Source organism: Taudactylus pleione, unplaced genomic scaffold (genome assembly GCF_031769625.1).
Source record: "Taudactylus pleione unplaced genomic scaffold, aTauple2 ptg000086l, whole genome shotgun sequence".
NCBI classification, from domain to species: Eukaryota; Metazoa; Chordata; class Amphibia; order Anura; family Myobatrachidae; genus Taudactylus; species Taudactylus pleione.
Window position 1 is genome coordinate 15,260,001 of NW_028284488.1, and position 18,153 is coordinate 15,278,153.

General features: G+C 37.2%; 1 protein-coding gene across 6 annotated transcripts in view; it reads left to right on the plus strand.

Moving 5' to 3' along the window:
• The first annotated feature begins 5,094 nt into the window (after positions 1-5,094).
• Positions 5,095-18,153, plus strand: part of GATA3 (GATA binding protein 3) — a 33,568-nt gene continuing 20,509 nt past the window's right edge. For 2 of the 6 annotated variants that reach the window (XM_088468731.1, XM_088468732.1), the window contains exons 1-2: positions 15,266-16,122; positions 17,600-18,100. In XM_088468731.1, coding sequence (XP_088324857.1) covers positions 15,882-16,122; positions 17,600-18,100 — 742 coding nt within the window. In that variant the 5' untranslated portion in view covers positions 15,266-15,881. Of the gene's footprint in view, positions 5,332-7,746; positions 7,815-15,265; positions 16,123-17,599; positions 18,101-18,153 lie in introns of those variants that run through there. The other 4 variants (XM_088468728.1, XM_088468730.1, XM_088468729.1 and 1 more) reach the window with 4 other exon arrangements.

An 18,153-nucleotide genomic window follows, 5' to 3' on the forward strand; every position in this document is an offset into this window, starting at 1 on the left:
TCTATCTATCTATCTATCTATCTATCTATCTCATATCTATCTATCTATCTATCTATCTATCTATCTATCTATCTATCTATCTATCTATTTCATATCTATTTATCTATCTATCTATCTATCTATCTATCTATCTATCTATCTATCCTGTTCTGTACCTGGCATCGAACAGTTCCAGAATGAGACACTACTGTATGTTTTTGGTATTGACCAATATTTGCAATCTTCCCATAGAAATGACATTGCATAGGACGTGCGGTCTCCAGCTACCCCAGTTTGACCAGAGATAAGATTATGAAAGGACTACATAAGCAGACTGTCATATTATAGATCAAATGTGACATCAATGATATACAAAATGGCTGGAAAACAAAGGAGGACTTGGAGATGTGAATCTGCTAATTACAGCTGCAAATATTATGCAAATGTTTCTTGGCATACAAAAAGCAGAAGCAAGTTTAAGTATGGAGATAATGCTGCAAAATCCAATGCTCATCTGAGAATGGGAAATGGGCCAATACATCCCAGTTGTGTGTTTCATTTTATAGGCAGCGTTTTTAATTCTATACCAGCTGTAGATTTTAATCTGTATTCACATCACCAGGCTGGATGTAAGATATGAGCATCATTTATCTTATACACTAAAATGTCCCAGGACAGGTCACTCCTAATTAATGCACGTGTTACTCTCATAATTCTCTTATATACTACACCGCTACGCCAAAAGTCGCATATACGCAAGTGAATCCATGAAAAATAAATGGTGCTGTAGGTAAGCTTATTGTATTGCATACTGTACATTACATTGTACGGTTTGATTGTGGAAACTAGCTTTTTAGATCCATGAATTAATATTGTAATTGTACATTTCGAAGATATACTTTCATATCGAACAGATTAAGGAAGCTGTCCAATAAAATGATTTTCTTTTCTGCCATAGAAGAACAGAGTAGTGTACCTTAAGAATACCGAGAGAGGGTTAGGCAGCCCAGCTAATGATGTCAGTCATTCTTTGGAATACACAAGCCTTTGTTAGATAAGGAGGAATATTCCATCTGCATTCACATGTCTCTGCTAGCCACTAGAAAGACAACACTGAATGTAAATGGAACTAGATCAAGATTATCTGGCAAGGGGTAAAAGTGATGAATCTGAAGTATATTGAAAGGGAAGAAAAGTGCATTTCACATAATGATACAGTATTCAGGCACCAGCAAGAAGGATTTGACTCTCCCCTGTCTCCAAAACGATTCCCCTAAAACCATCAAGATATACAATTACCAACTGGACAAAAATACTAATCTCTACTCGGCAACTAAAGAAAGACACTTTATCCCCTGAAGTATATTTAGATGGTTAGATATTACAAGTCAGCACTTGCTATCCTAGTAACCATTGGACAAACTAAAGTCGTTATATTCTTCTTTAAAAAAAGAAAATAATTGCAATTTCCCTGTACCAAACCACGTAATTAGAATTGAAAGTAATGATAGTCCATTGAAATATGCATGTATTTACGAACGTAAGTGTGTGTGTGTCTATATATATATATATATATATATATATATATATATATTTCAAACACATATATAAACAAACATATATATATATATATATATATATATATAATCACATAAACACACACACACACACACACATCACATAAACGACATACACACACCACACATGCACACACACACACTGTACAGATCCCATAAAGACACACACACTTTTCGGCACCGTATATGTGCATACAATTATAGTATATGTATTACGTTTATAATTAGGGCTATTTGAGAAGAGATTAATAGTGAGTGTTTAATCGATTTAGCAGGGCAAGGAAGCGAGTTGTTTTTATTAATCTATTTAGCGGGCGCAAATCTGGGAAGTTTGCAATCCCCCAATCTGTGATAAATAATGCCGAGTTCATCCCAGAGAAACGAGGGGAGAATTAAGACTCTGCAGATGCAGCAGCGGTTTGAGGTCGATCTTGTTAATTTCATCTTGAAATTGACACACTAATTACACAGCACTATGGTAAACCTGCAAGAAAGCGAGATTATAGCCAGTCCTTTATCAGATGTGCCTGTTATTTTCCCAATTAAAACTGTAAAGGCAATTTCGGTGCCCCCGGATAAAAAAAAATAAGACCCCCCCCCCACCTCCTCTATATTTTTACAACGTTGGCCATCACTTTCCTACCATCAGATTCATTGTGATGTATTAGATGCAATAAATTATCCCATGTAACAAAACATTGGGAGCTGAAAGGCTGATAATCTGGAAAGCACAGATAAGAATTCATTATTCCAAATCATTATGAATCCGACGTTGCCTGTGACTTCTTCCTTAATCAGCTTCTCTGATCCTGGTTATGTGAGCAGCGCAGATAAGGACACAGTCATTTATAATTCTCCACCTCGCCTAATATTTTAAAATAAAGTCAGAGGCAAGGAAATGGTATAAAACACCATCGAGCAGGAAGGCACCGAATGAAAAATCACTTCCATGTTATTACATCCACTGGAAGATTTAATTACATTTTTTTTTAACTGAACGTGTTTTATTATTTTTCACATACTTTGCATTATGCATAATTGATATAAATGTGCAAACTGGGAGCAGGATCAGACATGTTATTTAGGGCTTTGTACTGCTGGCTGTATCATTTTGTGTCTTCCCAATGACACTGGGAAAAGAAAGCTGGCTCGGGATTTTATGAATGATGCAACACAGAAAACTGTAGTGAGAAAATGAATGGTCTTTTCTCTAACCATTATAAGTACCAAATATCTTCATAAATAGTTACATACAATCATGTCTGCCATTACTGTACACTACATGTGGACAAGAATGCTAGAGAGTCTCAACATGCACACTACATACATATATATTTACATATGTGTGTTTGAAAACGACAACTCAGAAATAATAATATCAACTATAATAATAATAATAATAATAATAATAATAATAATAATAATAATAATAATAATAATAATGTTTTTAACATGCCGATCTATTGCTTGCAGTAAAACTGATCCAAGATGTTAAATGGGTTATGCCATTCTCACTATAGTTAAATGAGTATCTATAAAGCTATTGATAAGGTGCGGATACTGCAATAAGTATTCTTTTATAATGATTACTGTCTTCATCAGCTATTAGGGGACACAGGCTCCTCCCTATGCAGAAGTTACCAGGTGGGAATTTTTTTTTTTTTATATCAATAAAAAAAACACATTTTACATATAATGGAGCTTGTTACATAGGCGTGCATGTGGATGGGACTTTGAGCTAAGTGCTGATACATGATGACGCTGAGCAGGAAAAATAGTAGCAGTGAGTGATCTGTTGATAAGAACATTGGTATATTGCTTTTTATTGATGGCATCTCATATGATAGCATATTGTTTTCATGAGGTTTGGTGTGTTCTAAGCCTAGGTATATAAGATACAATTTTTAAACATTATTTCCATAAAAATTCAGTATGTGTCTGTGGGCCCCACTATATTTTCACATAACACATGATGGTTTTATGTTCTGTGATATCCTTTCAGGAGAAATCAACCTGCCTATCTCTCAGTAGTCACACGCTGGAAAATGGAGATTGACTACCATTGGAATACAATGTGCAGAGCGCTTGGTAAACTCCTCACCCCTGTCACCTGGTACTCTTCTAGCCTAAATTTCTTAAGAGTATATTACACAGGGTATAAATGATCATACTATCTTGGCATCAGGGGATACTGCTGTATGTCTGGGTTACGTTTTTCTATATAGACTCATTTGCAGCCGAATTATCTTTAATTTATTACCTTAATTGAATTTGTTTTCTAAAGATAGAATTGGTGTGATCAGATTACATTTCACTACACAAGGAGTCACATTAGAAAGTGAGAGATGTGCCCCAAACGTCAACAGAAAGCAGGCGTCTAACGTGCTCCTTACTGATCCATTACACACTGATTTATTAAACATCGTGGCAGCTCACTTGCTTTCCTATACACTGTGCAGGGCTCTGCTGCCACTGACCGGATAGTAACTATACAATCACCTGACCTTGATGGTAAATCAACGTTAGGCTATGTGCGTGTGACTGTATGTATCTAATTATGTATATGTGTGTGTATATTATAATATATATATATATATATATATATATATATGTGTGTGTGTGTGTGTGTGTGTGTGTGTGTGTAGATCGCAGAATTAGTTGCCCTTATTAAAATTACTTAATCCCTATCAACATGGGAAGATTATTTTCGTTTAACAATAGTGAGTGCTCATAGTAGACAATTACAATTAGCAATAGTGACTTTTTTACAATACTATTCTATTTAGTATAATTGTTATGAAGATGATAATGATTAGTCATTACTCATAACAGTAATTATGAAATTATATTACGTATTTAACTACTAGTTAACAGAAGTGTTACACAATGGTAGCTATTATTATATTTAATATTTAGAAGTTTTATTATAATAACTATCATCATCATCATTATCTTTATTCGTATCAATGGCAATTGCAATATCTTTTTTTTCTGATAATCATTACATATATGGCTGTCATGAAATAATTTAGAAGTCATAAAAACTGATATTAGTCTCGGAATAGGAATAATCTATTATTTCTGGCAATCATATTCCCAGTGACAGCAGTGGTAATGTGCCTGTAGTGACCGGATATTTCGGAGTGTTGAGCATTAGAATTAGGCAGGTTATGTGGTGAAGGGATGCTGTACACCTTTACAGAGTGAACGTCTTTAGTTTCCTGTTGTATCTTCGGTTTGAGCCTATTTTTGATGAATGTGCTATTTTGGGCTGGTACTGAGTCCAGCAATCCTTTGCAAGCTCCCCAGTGTCCTTGTCCATTTTTATTTTTTTATACCTGCGACCTTTGTACCAGCCAGGCTGAGCACCAGGAATGAATGCCACCTGGGTTGGTTGAACCAATGGCAAATAGACCCCAAACTGAATAAGTGCAGGGCTCCCCACGTAACGATTGGCTAGACCTATGAATGAAACTGGGCATATTTACATGATGATACTGCCTGGGAGGCTTGGGTAACAATTTCTAGTGATTTGAGAAATGTGTCGCTCTATCCTGAAGGTGGGGATGTTGTATATGTGTTGTAATGCAGTAGCTAAATGAAGAGAACTAGCTCGCTCAAAACCTCTACTGTCCTTTGGGCTTGATCTGCTATATATTTGCACCGGAGCAATAAATCACCTCTCCTGCTGGGCAGAACTATATGTATGTTGTTTTATGTGGAATCTATAAGCAATAGACTGAACCCAGGACACCAGGACAACCAGAACCTGAAGGTAATGCTACTACGGTATGTTGTGTGCACCTAAAATAACTATGAATTGCTTTCAATTACAATGTTCTTTACTCTTCAAGCTGTATTACTCCTACATAATTCATATTTCACTCCCAGGTAGCAAGGCATTAGAAAAGTTCGATGTTCTTTCTGGATTTATGGAAGAAATATTGATTATGAATATGAAGAATAACAAAACAAATAATTACAATTGTGAAAAATGCAATTTTCACATGAACCAGTCTCAAATTATACTCAAACAAAATGTACAATTATGCATAAAGCAGGTGACATTGTCTCAGATTAGCATTTATTATTACAAATGTAGTAATAGTGAATATAACAGTACGATAGTAGTAGTGAATGTAATAGTATGGTAGTGATCGTGAATGTAAGAGTATGGTAGTGATAGTGAATTTAAAATTATGGTAGTCATAGCAAATATAATAGTATGGTAGTGATAGTGAATGTAATAGTATGGTAGTGGTAGTGAATGTAATAGTATAGTAGTCATAATGAAAATAAAGGTATGGTGGTGATAGTGAATGTAAAATTATGGTAGTCATAGTGAATGTAATAGTATGGTAGTGATAGTGAATATAAAAGTAGGGTAGTGATAGTGACTGTACTAGTATGATAGTGATAGTAAATGTAATAGCATGGTAGTGGTAGTGAATGTAGTAGTATGGTAGTGGTAGTGAATGAAATAGTATGGTAGTGAAAGGGAATATATAAGTATGGTAGTGATAGTGAAAATAAAAGTATGGTAGTGATAGTGAATGTAGTAGTATGGTAGCGGTAGTGAATGAAATAGAATGGTAGTGAAAGGGAATATAAAAGTATGGTAGTGATAGTGAAAATAAAGGTATGGTAGTGGTAGTGAATGTAATAGTATGGTATTGGTAGTGAATGTAATAGTATGGTAGTGATAGTGACTATACTAGTATGGTAGTGATAGTAAATGTAATAGTATGGTAGTGGTAGTGAATATAAAAGTATGGTAGTGACAGAGAAAATAAAGGTATGGTAGTGATAGTGAATGTAATAGTATGGTAATGGTAGCGAAAATAAAGGTATGGTAGTGGTAGTGAATGTAACAGTATTGTAGTGGTAGTGAATGTAATAGTATGGCAGTGACAGTGAAAATAAAACTATGGTAGTGATAGTGAAAATAAAGGTATGGTAGTGATAGTGAATGTAATAGTATGGTAGTGGTAGTGATTGTAACAGTATGGTAGTGATAGTGATGATAAAAGTATGGTAGTGACAGTGAAAATAAAACTATGGCAGTGATAGTGAAAATAAAAGTATGGTAGTGATAGTGAATGTAATAGTATGGTAGTGATAGTGAATGTAATAGCATAGTAGTGATAGTGAATGTAATAGTATGGTAGTGGTAGTGATTGTAACAGTATGGTAGTGATAGTGATGATAAAAGTATGGTAGTGACAGTGAAAATAAAACTATGGCAGTGATAGTGAAAATAAAAGTATGGTAGTGATAGTGAATGTAATAGTATGGTAGTGATAGTGAATGTAATAGCATAGTAGTGATGGTGAATGTAATAGTATGGTAGTGATAGTGAAAATAAAAGTGTGGTAGTGAATGTAATAGTATGGTAGTGATAGTGAATATAAAAGTATAGTAGTGATAGTGAATGTAATAGTATGGTAGTGGTAGTGAATGTAATAGTATAATAGTGATAGTGAATATAAAAGTATGGTAATGATAGTTAAAATAAAGTTGTGGTAGTGGTAGTGAATGTAATAGTATGGTAGTGGTAGTGAATATACTAATATTTTGTAATTTACATTTGTAAAATTATTTTAAGGCTAAATATATTTGATCTATCGATTGATATATTAAATGATCTAGTATATAGCTATCTAACAATCTGTATTTGTGATATATGCAAATGAAGCTATACCTCTATTCCACACAGTTACAATACTGTTAGGTCAATGATCTAATCACATCACAGTATTGTTGGCGTGTTATGTAGCCTCTGATAATTAGGGGTGATAGGGGCTGGGTAAATGATGTGATACAGCTAGCTCAGCATGCCTATTTATTTGCCGTTCCCATTTATTTAATGGAATAAGACATATACCAGCATGGCTGAGTTTCACTCTAACTTTTTGACAGCTCTAGTTAACGCGGTGAAATGGCATTATCATGGTGTAACAGCACAGCACTATTCTGTGATTTGGGTGTAATTTGCCACAGCATGGGTGAATGATTATATTACCATTATATTCTTGTATTTGCCCTTTTCAAAACCCGGCTGAGTTGGGATCCTTTCCTAAAGTAGAAGGTCAGATCTCTGGGCGGGTAGGAGGAGATAGATCCCCAGCTTTGTATTTCTCATTTCAGCTTAGCCATAACCAGTGCAATCTGTCTGTCATTTCTGCCTCAGATCTTGAAGAGATCAGAGAAAGAAGAGAAAAAAAAATACGAAGCAGCTGCCAAGCCCCAGCTTTGCAGGTCAGTGAATATACCACTTTTTCCCCTCTCTGTACATTTTTTGCAGCCTTTCCTTCCACGTGGAGAGAATTAGAATGGGATCTTTGCCTTAAAGGGATAGCATGTGTCTGTTGTAACCTAAGACTCGGCTGTTATTGTTCTCTAGTCAGTTTAGTCATTTAAAGTTTTTTTCCCCTTGCAATGACCTGGCAATGGCTTTGCCCTAAGATCTGATTTCTACAGCTGTAGGAATAGTACAAGAGGGACGTGTGCACGATACTCACCTTGTCTAGCGCCTTGCACCATTCACATTGATACACACTCATCACCCTCTTGCTGTACGTCCTAACACCAGTAATGTACTTTAATATTTTATTAAGGTAGACATAAACAGTGCCACTCCTGTGTGGCCTTCCTTCGCAGTAATGTCATTTCTCCATGCTTGGGGCACTACTTGTCATGTTAAGGAAGCCAAACGTTGCGAGTCTCGTTTGAAGAAATCAAATCGTAGAGATTTGTCCATGCTGGGGGATTTGGCTTTAATTTACAATGATGTACATTGGTTAAGTGGAAAATGTTACTGCATTGCTCAGTAATAGCCCTGTCCGTCAGAGGGGCTGTAGCAAGGGATTGGGATATTAGATTTGGGAAATACAAGCAGGATTCGTTCATGCACAAGTCCAGCTGTAGGAGTGAGGTGATCGGGGCTGTCATATTATTAAATCAACACTGAAGATTTAGGAGCTAGCCAGCCACTTAATAAACATAGAACAATAAATCCCAAGCATGAATAAATAGTAGGAATATTGTACTTTGAATTAATGCATTATATACAGCTCTGAAATATGGTAAATTATGTCTTGGTAATCAGTTGTAACAAGAGTACAAACACAGGAGGATGAGCTTATTTATTATCTTAAAGAATAGTGCCTTGTCTTGGTCCCCCCAATAATAATTCATAGTATAATTTAAATAAATGTCAATATTTATTTTTAATGATGGAAAAGTGGAAAAAATATATTATTGACATTGGTATATAATATACACTATCATGATATGAATATTAAGTTATTATAAATTATAAACCAACATTTTGTTCCGTCAATATTTTCTGTTAATTATCTATCTATCTATCTATCTATCTATCTATCTATCTATCTATCTATCTATCTATCTATCTATCTAATCTAATCTATCTATCTTTCGTTTAATGAACTACACAATTCCATTAGATCTGTATATATAATAGCATTTTATTCCCTATTAATGCAATTTAGCATTTTTTCTAATGTAAAGTGACTGTTACGTTAAAAAAAGAATTTCTGCTTTGATGTTATTTGCTACGTTTGTAATTATTTCCCCACACTGCTTGTGCATATCACGCTCTATCATCTGTGGTTAGAACCACATCTCTAGATATACAGTAATTGCGTGGGACATAGAGCCCCTTCCTTTCTGCCCCCTCAGTGAAATAGATAATTTTATCTTTCTTGTTTAATCTAAGAAGCATCAGCAACCAATGACATGAGATTCTGAGAAAGATCGCGCTCATTATAAGAAATAGTCAGAACACAAGGTCCATGTGCATTCATTAATATATATTAGTCAGTATAGAAATTCCCAAACCAGTACAATATATATATTTACTTTGTCATCTATATTTGAAACCACTTTGCTATGATGAACCTCATGAGACACACACACACACACACACACACACACACACACACACACACACACACACACACACACACACACACACACACACACACGCTAATACCTTTACATATTATTATTTTGCTAGCCACCGTTCGATTAGTCAGTTTACTTATGCTGCTATTACACTAATAAAACCTTCATCTGTGTTATCAAAGATTGTTTATAGATCTATGACAGATAGTTGTGATTATTATTGCATTCCCCAGCAGTAGACTCCATAAAGATTATCTGTACAAAAACCGACGTCAGATGGATTAATTGACAATTACTCTGCACCATTACGGGTTAAAATTATTTTTGAAAAAAAAAATGACATTGCTTATAAAATTAACACACACACAAGTGCACGGTCACACTGATTGTTGTTCGGTACATTTAGCAATCTCTATTTATTTATCCGTTATCTGCTTAGAATGGTTGATAAGGAATGGAAGATTAAAATATCCCCTCTGCTTTGTTCCTACATCATCAAAACATAACGCTGTCTCTGCACCGACTGAAACCCAGAGTGTCAATCACTCTAATAGCAGCAGGCATTGTGCAGAACTAGGGGACTGCAGCCATTCCTCTGCTGCCAAAATTCTCCAGCCAGTAGAGCGAGAACTGGTCTCAGGACAGAAAGAGTGGGAGACAATCAGCCCTTGCTGTCACCTGCAGCATACTCCCGGACTGCTCTCCGTCTGTCCGGCTCTAGATAGAGGTATGTGATAGTGGAGGACTTGGATGTTAAATGTTTACACTGAAGTGGAGAAATGTGTCAGTTGAACTGTTCTCAATTGCCTCTGGAGACATTTAACTAAAACACATCTAGTCTGAGCTAGAGGCAGACAAAATACCTGTAATCCATTTTCCATTCGTGTCATAAATAACCTTCTAAACTGAGCTGGAATAATGGATAGTACCCTTTATATAATAATAATAATAATAATAATAATAATTATTATTATTATTATTATATTTTCACTAATAAATTATACATTTTTTATGAAAACTGTATGTATGCTACACATTTATTGTAAATCTGGAAGTAAATGTGACGTGCAATAGAAAAGGGTCACTGGAATTCACTAGGTTAGACTACAGGAATCAGGAAAACTCTATATTTTCATAAGAATCAGACCTTAGCCTCTCATACAAAATGCCATGGGTGCACCAGACCATCTTGAAGGTAGTCTCTGATTGGAGACACAACCGTCAAGAAATGAGATCAGATTGGTAACGCTGAATCGCACCCACTCCGGAGAGCTACCCACATGCACAATTATCCTCTATTTTCACATCTAGGCTAACAGAAGTTGTTTTACATAGGAAAGTATTCTGAGCTGTGCCCTGGGCCGTGTCCTCTCTATAACCCTCCGATATCCAGCCCAGGGCTGTTTATACAGCTTTACCTGTACTACTATAGGGCCCTGTTAAATCAAACCCCAAGCAAACGTAACCTAATCCTCCCACGATCGCTTTAACTCGGTGCTATTCAGAAGGTTCTTCTCCAGCCCCCAACCAGAGGACGCAGAGAAATTCGGACCAGGTGTAGCAGGAACCTCCAGTTCAGGAAAGTCAGTCACTTCAAAAGAGAATGGAACTAAAACAATTCACTCAAGATCTTGGGGGGCTCTATTGTTTTCTATTAACATTTCTGTTGATTTCCTGTTGCCTGATGACCCCTGATATGTAACCTTCCTATAATCCAACTACTGCAGTTCATTATTACCATAGCGTGTTAGATTTATGGGCTTGAGATTTATCAGTAGGAATCGGGATACGATTCTTAAGAATACATGGCGTATGAGTGATGTCATGTTCATTTCCTGCGAGGAGATAACCATGTGGATGCTGGGGAGGTCAGTGACATCTTATCGATCGCTACTTCTTATACAACCTTTATATGAGATAGATCCGCAGCACAGGGTAATCTGCATTTAAATGAAGGGGTGTGTGTATGTGTGGGGGGGTATTGTGACTACTTTTCTCTCAGTAGTATGAATCAGTTCATTGTAAAATATGTGAATATTAAATGTAGACAGATTTTGGTACTAGTCATAAGCGTCCTAATTTTATTTATATATGTATTTTAAATGAACATCAATCCACAACTCGTGGGTCGCTATAGAGATGTGTGGATATCAACGGTCAGAGCTCAGGACATCCATTATCCCAGCCAGTAGATATTATTCAGATGGTTACATTTGTACAGTGGATTTGTGGCCTGTACCTGAGCTACTGGAATGAAGATTTGGAGAATGTCCCTTTGATTCAAAGTGACGTGTGAGTCAAATATGCAGGGCTGGAGGCAGGCCTGGCTCCTTGGGTGGCATATCAGAAGGATCTGTATGACATGCAGACCCTGCTACACCCTGTTACCCTTAGGCCTTGCAGCCACTTTCTGCACTCTTTCTATAGTTCTCAGCATGAAAAGATACACAACCTATTGAGATCTCAGTGCCAGGTCCCTTACCTTCAAACCAAATGAAACGCTTTTTCTTCTCTATTGTTTTTGTTAATTGGACAAACAAAGACGGCTATTAGTGCTGAGCTGTCAATTAGGAGTAGGAGTTCAGTGGTCACCCTGCCCAGCGGGGAGACAGTTCTTTGCATGCAAGGCTGGCTCTGTCCGGCCCCTGCTATTCTGGACCCTTCCTGCTGCCAGGATCCCTCTCTAGGGTTTGTCCTATTCACCCTGATCTATTCTCTTAATTATATACTCATCTATATTTAATCCACGTCACTGACCCATATGCCAGCACCACCATGCTCTAAGAAGGATAACCCATTTTCCATTATCCTATTCTGAACAATATATTTTTATTAAAAATATGAAAACACTTATCGATTGATCCCTCTATCATGTGTTTTTATTTTCTCCAAATGCAAAAGTTTAAATGATTGTATTTATTTAGCAAATCTGTTTCAATGTATTTCTTTTACACCTTTATGTAAAAGGTATCTCCAATATAGTAACTGTTTCCATAATATATTGTCAATAGTCTGACATCTTCTGTGGAATGGTGATGGAATGGTGATAGTGAAATATTTGTCATAATGTTGTTATCAGGATTTCTTACCTAAACAATTCCAGTGATGGCCCAAGGCAGAGTGAATACTGACATGTTAAATAGACTTTTGGGGTTTTAAAAGAGATCTTTGCTCCAGAGTACTAGAGTACTCACAAAGCTGCTCTGACTCACGGGTCAATTAGTTCTGCCACAAATACATACATAGCAGTATGCAGAAATCAGACAGCTACCTGCTTAGATTGGTTGTGCCAGTGGCGGCGTGCAGTATCAATCCTCGCAGGTTAGTGACCATGCTGTTCTCTCTCATGTCCTGGCTGGTGAGCTGGGGCATGACGTCACAGCTGCCGGCGTCGGTCAGGCTGGCCAGTGCAGGGCAATGTAGAGCCTCACAGAGCAACCTCCAAAATCACAATTACATACTTGCAATCAGGCGGCCCTGGGAGTTGCAGAAGATGGGGACCACATTAGGGACAGCAGGCACAGGATTCATTCAGCTCTAGCTATACATAGGCTCTAGCCATGCTGTATATACGGGTACATGTAACCCATTTGCAGTTGGCTAAATTCCACTGGACAAGAAATGCTTTAGCCCAAGGTTTTTGTTTTTCATTACTTCTAATTCCCAATAATAGCTTTTCTTATCTTTAAGAAGCTTATATTTTTCCTCGTGCAATCAATTCATTGTACCTGTCACGATACGGACATATATGTGTTATATATAAATACTTTTAAAAATCCTCTGACATATAATATTCTAAATAATCATTGTGTGCAATGCTAATTTATACTCTGATGCAAGGACTTCCTTGTCACTGTTTGCTTTATGCCACATGCACTTAATCCTTTCATGTTTCTTGCTATTGTGCAACGTTGTGTGCACTCGGGGCTCTGTGTAAACACATACGTATACCTGTGGATGAGTAAAGGGCCTCATGTGTCTTTTCCGAGGATATCAGGTGTCCAGGTAGCAAAGTCGATTTTTCTCAGCGCCTTTTTGTACACAATAAAAGGAACAGGTCTGTCTGATAAACTTGCCCCCTCCTAATTTTCTCTATGACGATCTTTATGATTTCCAAATGTCTGTTATGTATATCCAATGCCTATGTACTAATAAATTGCGTTTATACTGCAGAATTTTGCTTTTACCTCCTCTAGAATACAGAATTTGCAATTCTTTGTATGTAAATATGACAACTATAATCATTCTAATGTTGGCTCTCCTGTGTAATACATACATTAATAACATTCTAATGTTGATCTATTCACAAAAGCGCAAAAAAAGGACGTTTAATTTTTGTACATTAGATAAATGTTGCAAATCAGGATTCCCGATGTGATACAGGAGGCATAAGAAGCGCAAAACTAAATCTACATGTGTATTTGCATGAATATCTACATGTGTATTTGCATGAATTAAATTTAATAGTAGAAATGTTTTCAGCAATTTTAGATTCCATAAATTAATTGTCAATGAAAGGATTAAAAACGCCTAATGGAACAGGTTGAAGAACGGCAAACTGGAAATACTACAGTCCATTTAATATTTACTATTCATGTAATAAAGGATTTCTGGTGATATCGTAATACAGAGGTACCCAAACTCGGTCCTCAAGGCACCCTAAGAGTCCAGGTTTTAAGGATATTCATGCGTGACCAGAGGTGACTTAATTAGTACCTCAGTCAATGTGATTAAACCACCGGTGCTCAACCATGGATATCTCTAAAACCTGAACTGTTGGGGTACTTTGAGGACCGCGTCTCTCTCGTTATACTTTTTCTATTGCTACGGTACTGGGGTTGATGTGAATGCAGGTGGGTTACATAGCATAATGAATGAAGTTCGAGCTTGTTGCGTGTTTGCCGCTAGGGGATGCAGTGGCTCAATGTACAGAGCAACAGGAGGTCTCAGAAATCTAACATGGCAGCCAATTACCTTGAGGCTACACAATCACAAACCCTCGCACTTATCAAAAATTGTTTCTTCCTTATTACATGTGTGCCCTATACTTCCTACACCCACAGACGTTATAGTTTATGGAGGAACTCTGAATTTTTCCTTTGAATAATCGCAAAGGAGTCAGTTAAATAGACAATTGCGACATACATCTGACGCACCTGCAGTTAATAGTGTCCTCAAACATACACAGACTGGGACATGTCATTGCTTGGGGCGTACAAAAACGCTGAAAAAGTGCAAATACTCTAATCTTCCTGTATATACCTGCAGTGCACACAATCTAATCTGCCTGTATACCCCTGCAGTGCACACAATCTAATCTGCCTGTATACCCCTGCAGTGCACACAATCTAATCTGCCTGTATATCCATCCCTGCAGTGCACAATCTAATCTGCTTGTATACCCCTGCAGTGCACACAATCTAATCTGCCTGTATATCCATCCCTGCAGTGCACAATCTAATCTGCCTGTATACCCCTGCAGTGCACAGTCACTTTCATTTTCACTCGTTTGGTAAAACTAGTAATGCATGTTTTCCCGATCAGGTTTGTGGTGGCGTTTATAAACAGTATAAGTACAAAACTTTGCATAGTATGCTGGCTCTCCTGTGTAATACATACATTAATAACATTAATAATAATGTTGTATGTGTAGTTGAAAAGTCTCTAGTCTTTCACTTATTAGCTGGCAGGCACAATGTATGGGCGTGAGAGACGATAGGGAGGGGAGTGACTGCTGCTGTGTAAATTTGGGTGTCCTATTCTATCCCTCCTCTGTGACAGTCCCTCCCTCACAAATGATGACAGTGGAACCTCCTTAAGTTGCGTCTCGCCACAGCTGTCTGCGATCATTGAGCCGCCTGGCGCCATCCTGCTACTTTCAGAAAGAATGCCTCCACTGTAAAAAAAAAAAAAAAAATTAAAGAGAGAGAGGGAGAGAGAGAGGGAGAGAAAACACGAGATCCGATCAACCAGTTCCAACTTCTTTTTCTGGGATCACATACCTCTTCTCTTCCTGCTTTGTAGTTTGTGAAAGCTTTGTGCTGACTTTATCCTCTGAACCTAGGAGGTCATCCTGAGCTTAGGTGTCTCCTGTACACTCTTGTGACCAATATTCATTGGACAATCGGCTTTTTCTGTGTCAGGAGTTTGGGTCTCTGACACACCTGAGTTACCTGTTGGTCATTGCTTCATTTGAAAAAAAACATTTTTTTTTAATCTTTCCATGTGTTTTAACTGAGCATCCTAAGTTGCTGTTTTCTTTTCATCGCAGGTGACCTAGTTCTGTGGATATATTTTTTTATCTTATTTTTTTTCCCAAAAAGTAATTGGACTTACATTTGCGTAAGTGGTGCACTCTGATAACTTCTTGCATCAAAGCTCCCAGGTGTTGCTGGAATGGAGGTCTCTCCAGCAGACCAGCCACGCTGGGTCAGTCATCACCATCACCCGGCTGTTCTCAATGGACAACATCCTGAATCACATCACCCTGGGCTGAGTCATTCATACATGGACCCCTCTCAGTACCCTCTGCCCGAGGAGGTGGATGTACTCTTCAATATCGATGGGCAGGGTAACCACGTCCCTTCCTATTATGGCAACTCCGTACGAACAGTGCAGAGGTACCCAACTAATCACGGTGAGTGCTAAGATCCTTTTATCTCATTATTATCTATCTAGCCTCTGCTATATTACTATGTAAACATGTAACATAATTCACTCCTCATTTTAGTTACCTGCACGTACTACACTTTTATTTATTTTGCTTTATTAGTTGCATTTATAAGAAAAAAATAAAAACGAAACAAAGTTTCTTCCAAAACCAGTTAGTTATAAATGTAGTTATGTTCGACAGGATTTGTCCATTTTAAACATATATCTAAGTAAGTAACGCTGGCTGGTAAAAAGAGTTAAAAGGTGAAGCAGATCTTGATCCGATTGATTCTCTGTCCAAAACAATCCCAATTTGTGCAAATTATTATAGAAGATATGATTATTCTGAGAGCGATTTGTACACAGTATAATATAATAATACCGTATCTGACTGACTGGTGCATGTGTGCTCTGTGAGAGGACTTTAGTAAACAATGAGTGTTCATCACTATTTAAAAAAAAAAAAAATTGTGTTCTAGTATTTTCACACTTCTAACCAATTTCCTGCACTAGTCTCTATGTGAAGATTTAACCACCTCCTCTTCCTTTACTGTTTTTCATACATGTTGTAGAATATATAAATATATTTTTTTACTAGAATACCAGTTTAGCAAATTGTTCCACAATAGAAATACTACACAATAAATACAACTGTGTAGTGAATCGAATCTGCGGTTGTGTTATATTAATCACGTTTCCTATACAATTTTCATACACATTATCTGCTAATGACTTTACTGAAATATTGCATCTATATTGCGATTCCTCATTTGCCATATAATGCAATTGAATGCAAAATGTAAGATCTGTAGCAGCAGTCTAAAGAATCATGAGTTGTGATAACTGTCTTTCAGTGCTGCTTATCTATATTCCCATAGATTAATATATATATATATATATATATATATATATATATATACATACACTAAATACATTCCCTTAAACTCATGTGTGTGTGTGTATAAAACATCTAAAAAAATTTGTTTAAGGCAATGTATTTACCTCTAAATGCAGTTCTGGAAGCGACATAGTAGTATTCTTATAGGATACAATAATCTGATTCTTCAATATCTGCATGCACTTCCTGCACGCTTACCGAATGTACCTAAAGCAACATTAGGGCCTGAAGATGTGATAATAGATAATACAACCAAAGTATCGTACCTGTTGGTCATTGAGGACATACATGCCATGCAAGAAAGTGTATATATACATATATATATATATATATATATATATATATATATATATATATATATATATATATAAAATTTGTAAGCAAAGTCAAAAGTCAACATATGCAATAATATATAAAAGCCAGTGGGATTTGATTTAGTTGTATAGCTTGCCCCAAATAGGTGAGAGCAGATACCTTATTGGTTGCTGTGAGCTAGTTGAACTTAGATAATAAGTAACATTGTTACGGGTGTCATTAATCTTACAATATTAATGTATTTATTTAGGCCCAGTATGCCGCCCCCCTCTTCTTCACCACTGGTTGGACCATGGGAGCAAGGCTATAGGAGGCCACCCTGCTGCATCACCTTGGAACCTTCCACCCTTCTCCAAGACCCACAGTCCTCCCGGACCTCTTAGTGTCTACCCCTCGGCCTCCTCGTCATCCCTGGTTACAGGACACTCCAGCCCCCACCTATTCACCTTCCCCCCTACTCCACCCAAAGATGTCTCTCCGGACCCCTCTATTTCCACCACTGGATCCAGCATCTCTAACCGGCAGGAAGAGAAGGAATGCATTAAATATCATGTGTCCGCCGAGTCCATGAAACTAGAGTCCTCACACCCCAGGAGCCTCGGGGGAGCTTCGTCCTCTGCCCACCACGCCATCTCCAACTACCAGTCATATGTCCAAGAGTACAGTCCGGGCCTCTTCCCACCCAACATCATTGGGGGGTCGCCTACCAGCTTTCCCTGCAAGGCAAGGCCTAAACAACGCTCCAGCACAGGTAGGATTCTTATACATCTCTTATTTTTGTGTATTCCTCCATACTTGTCTCAG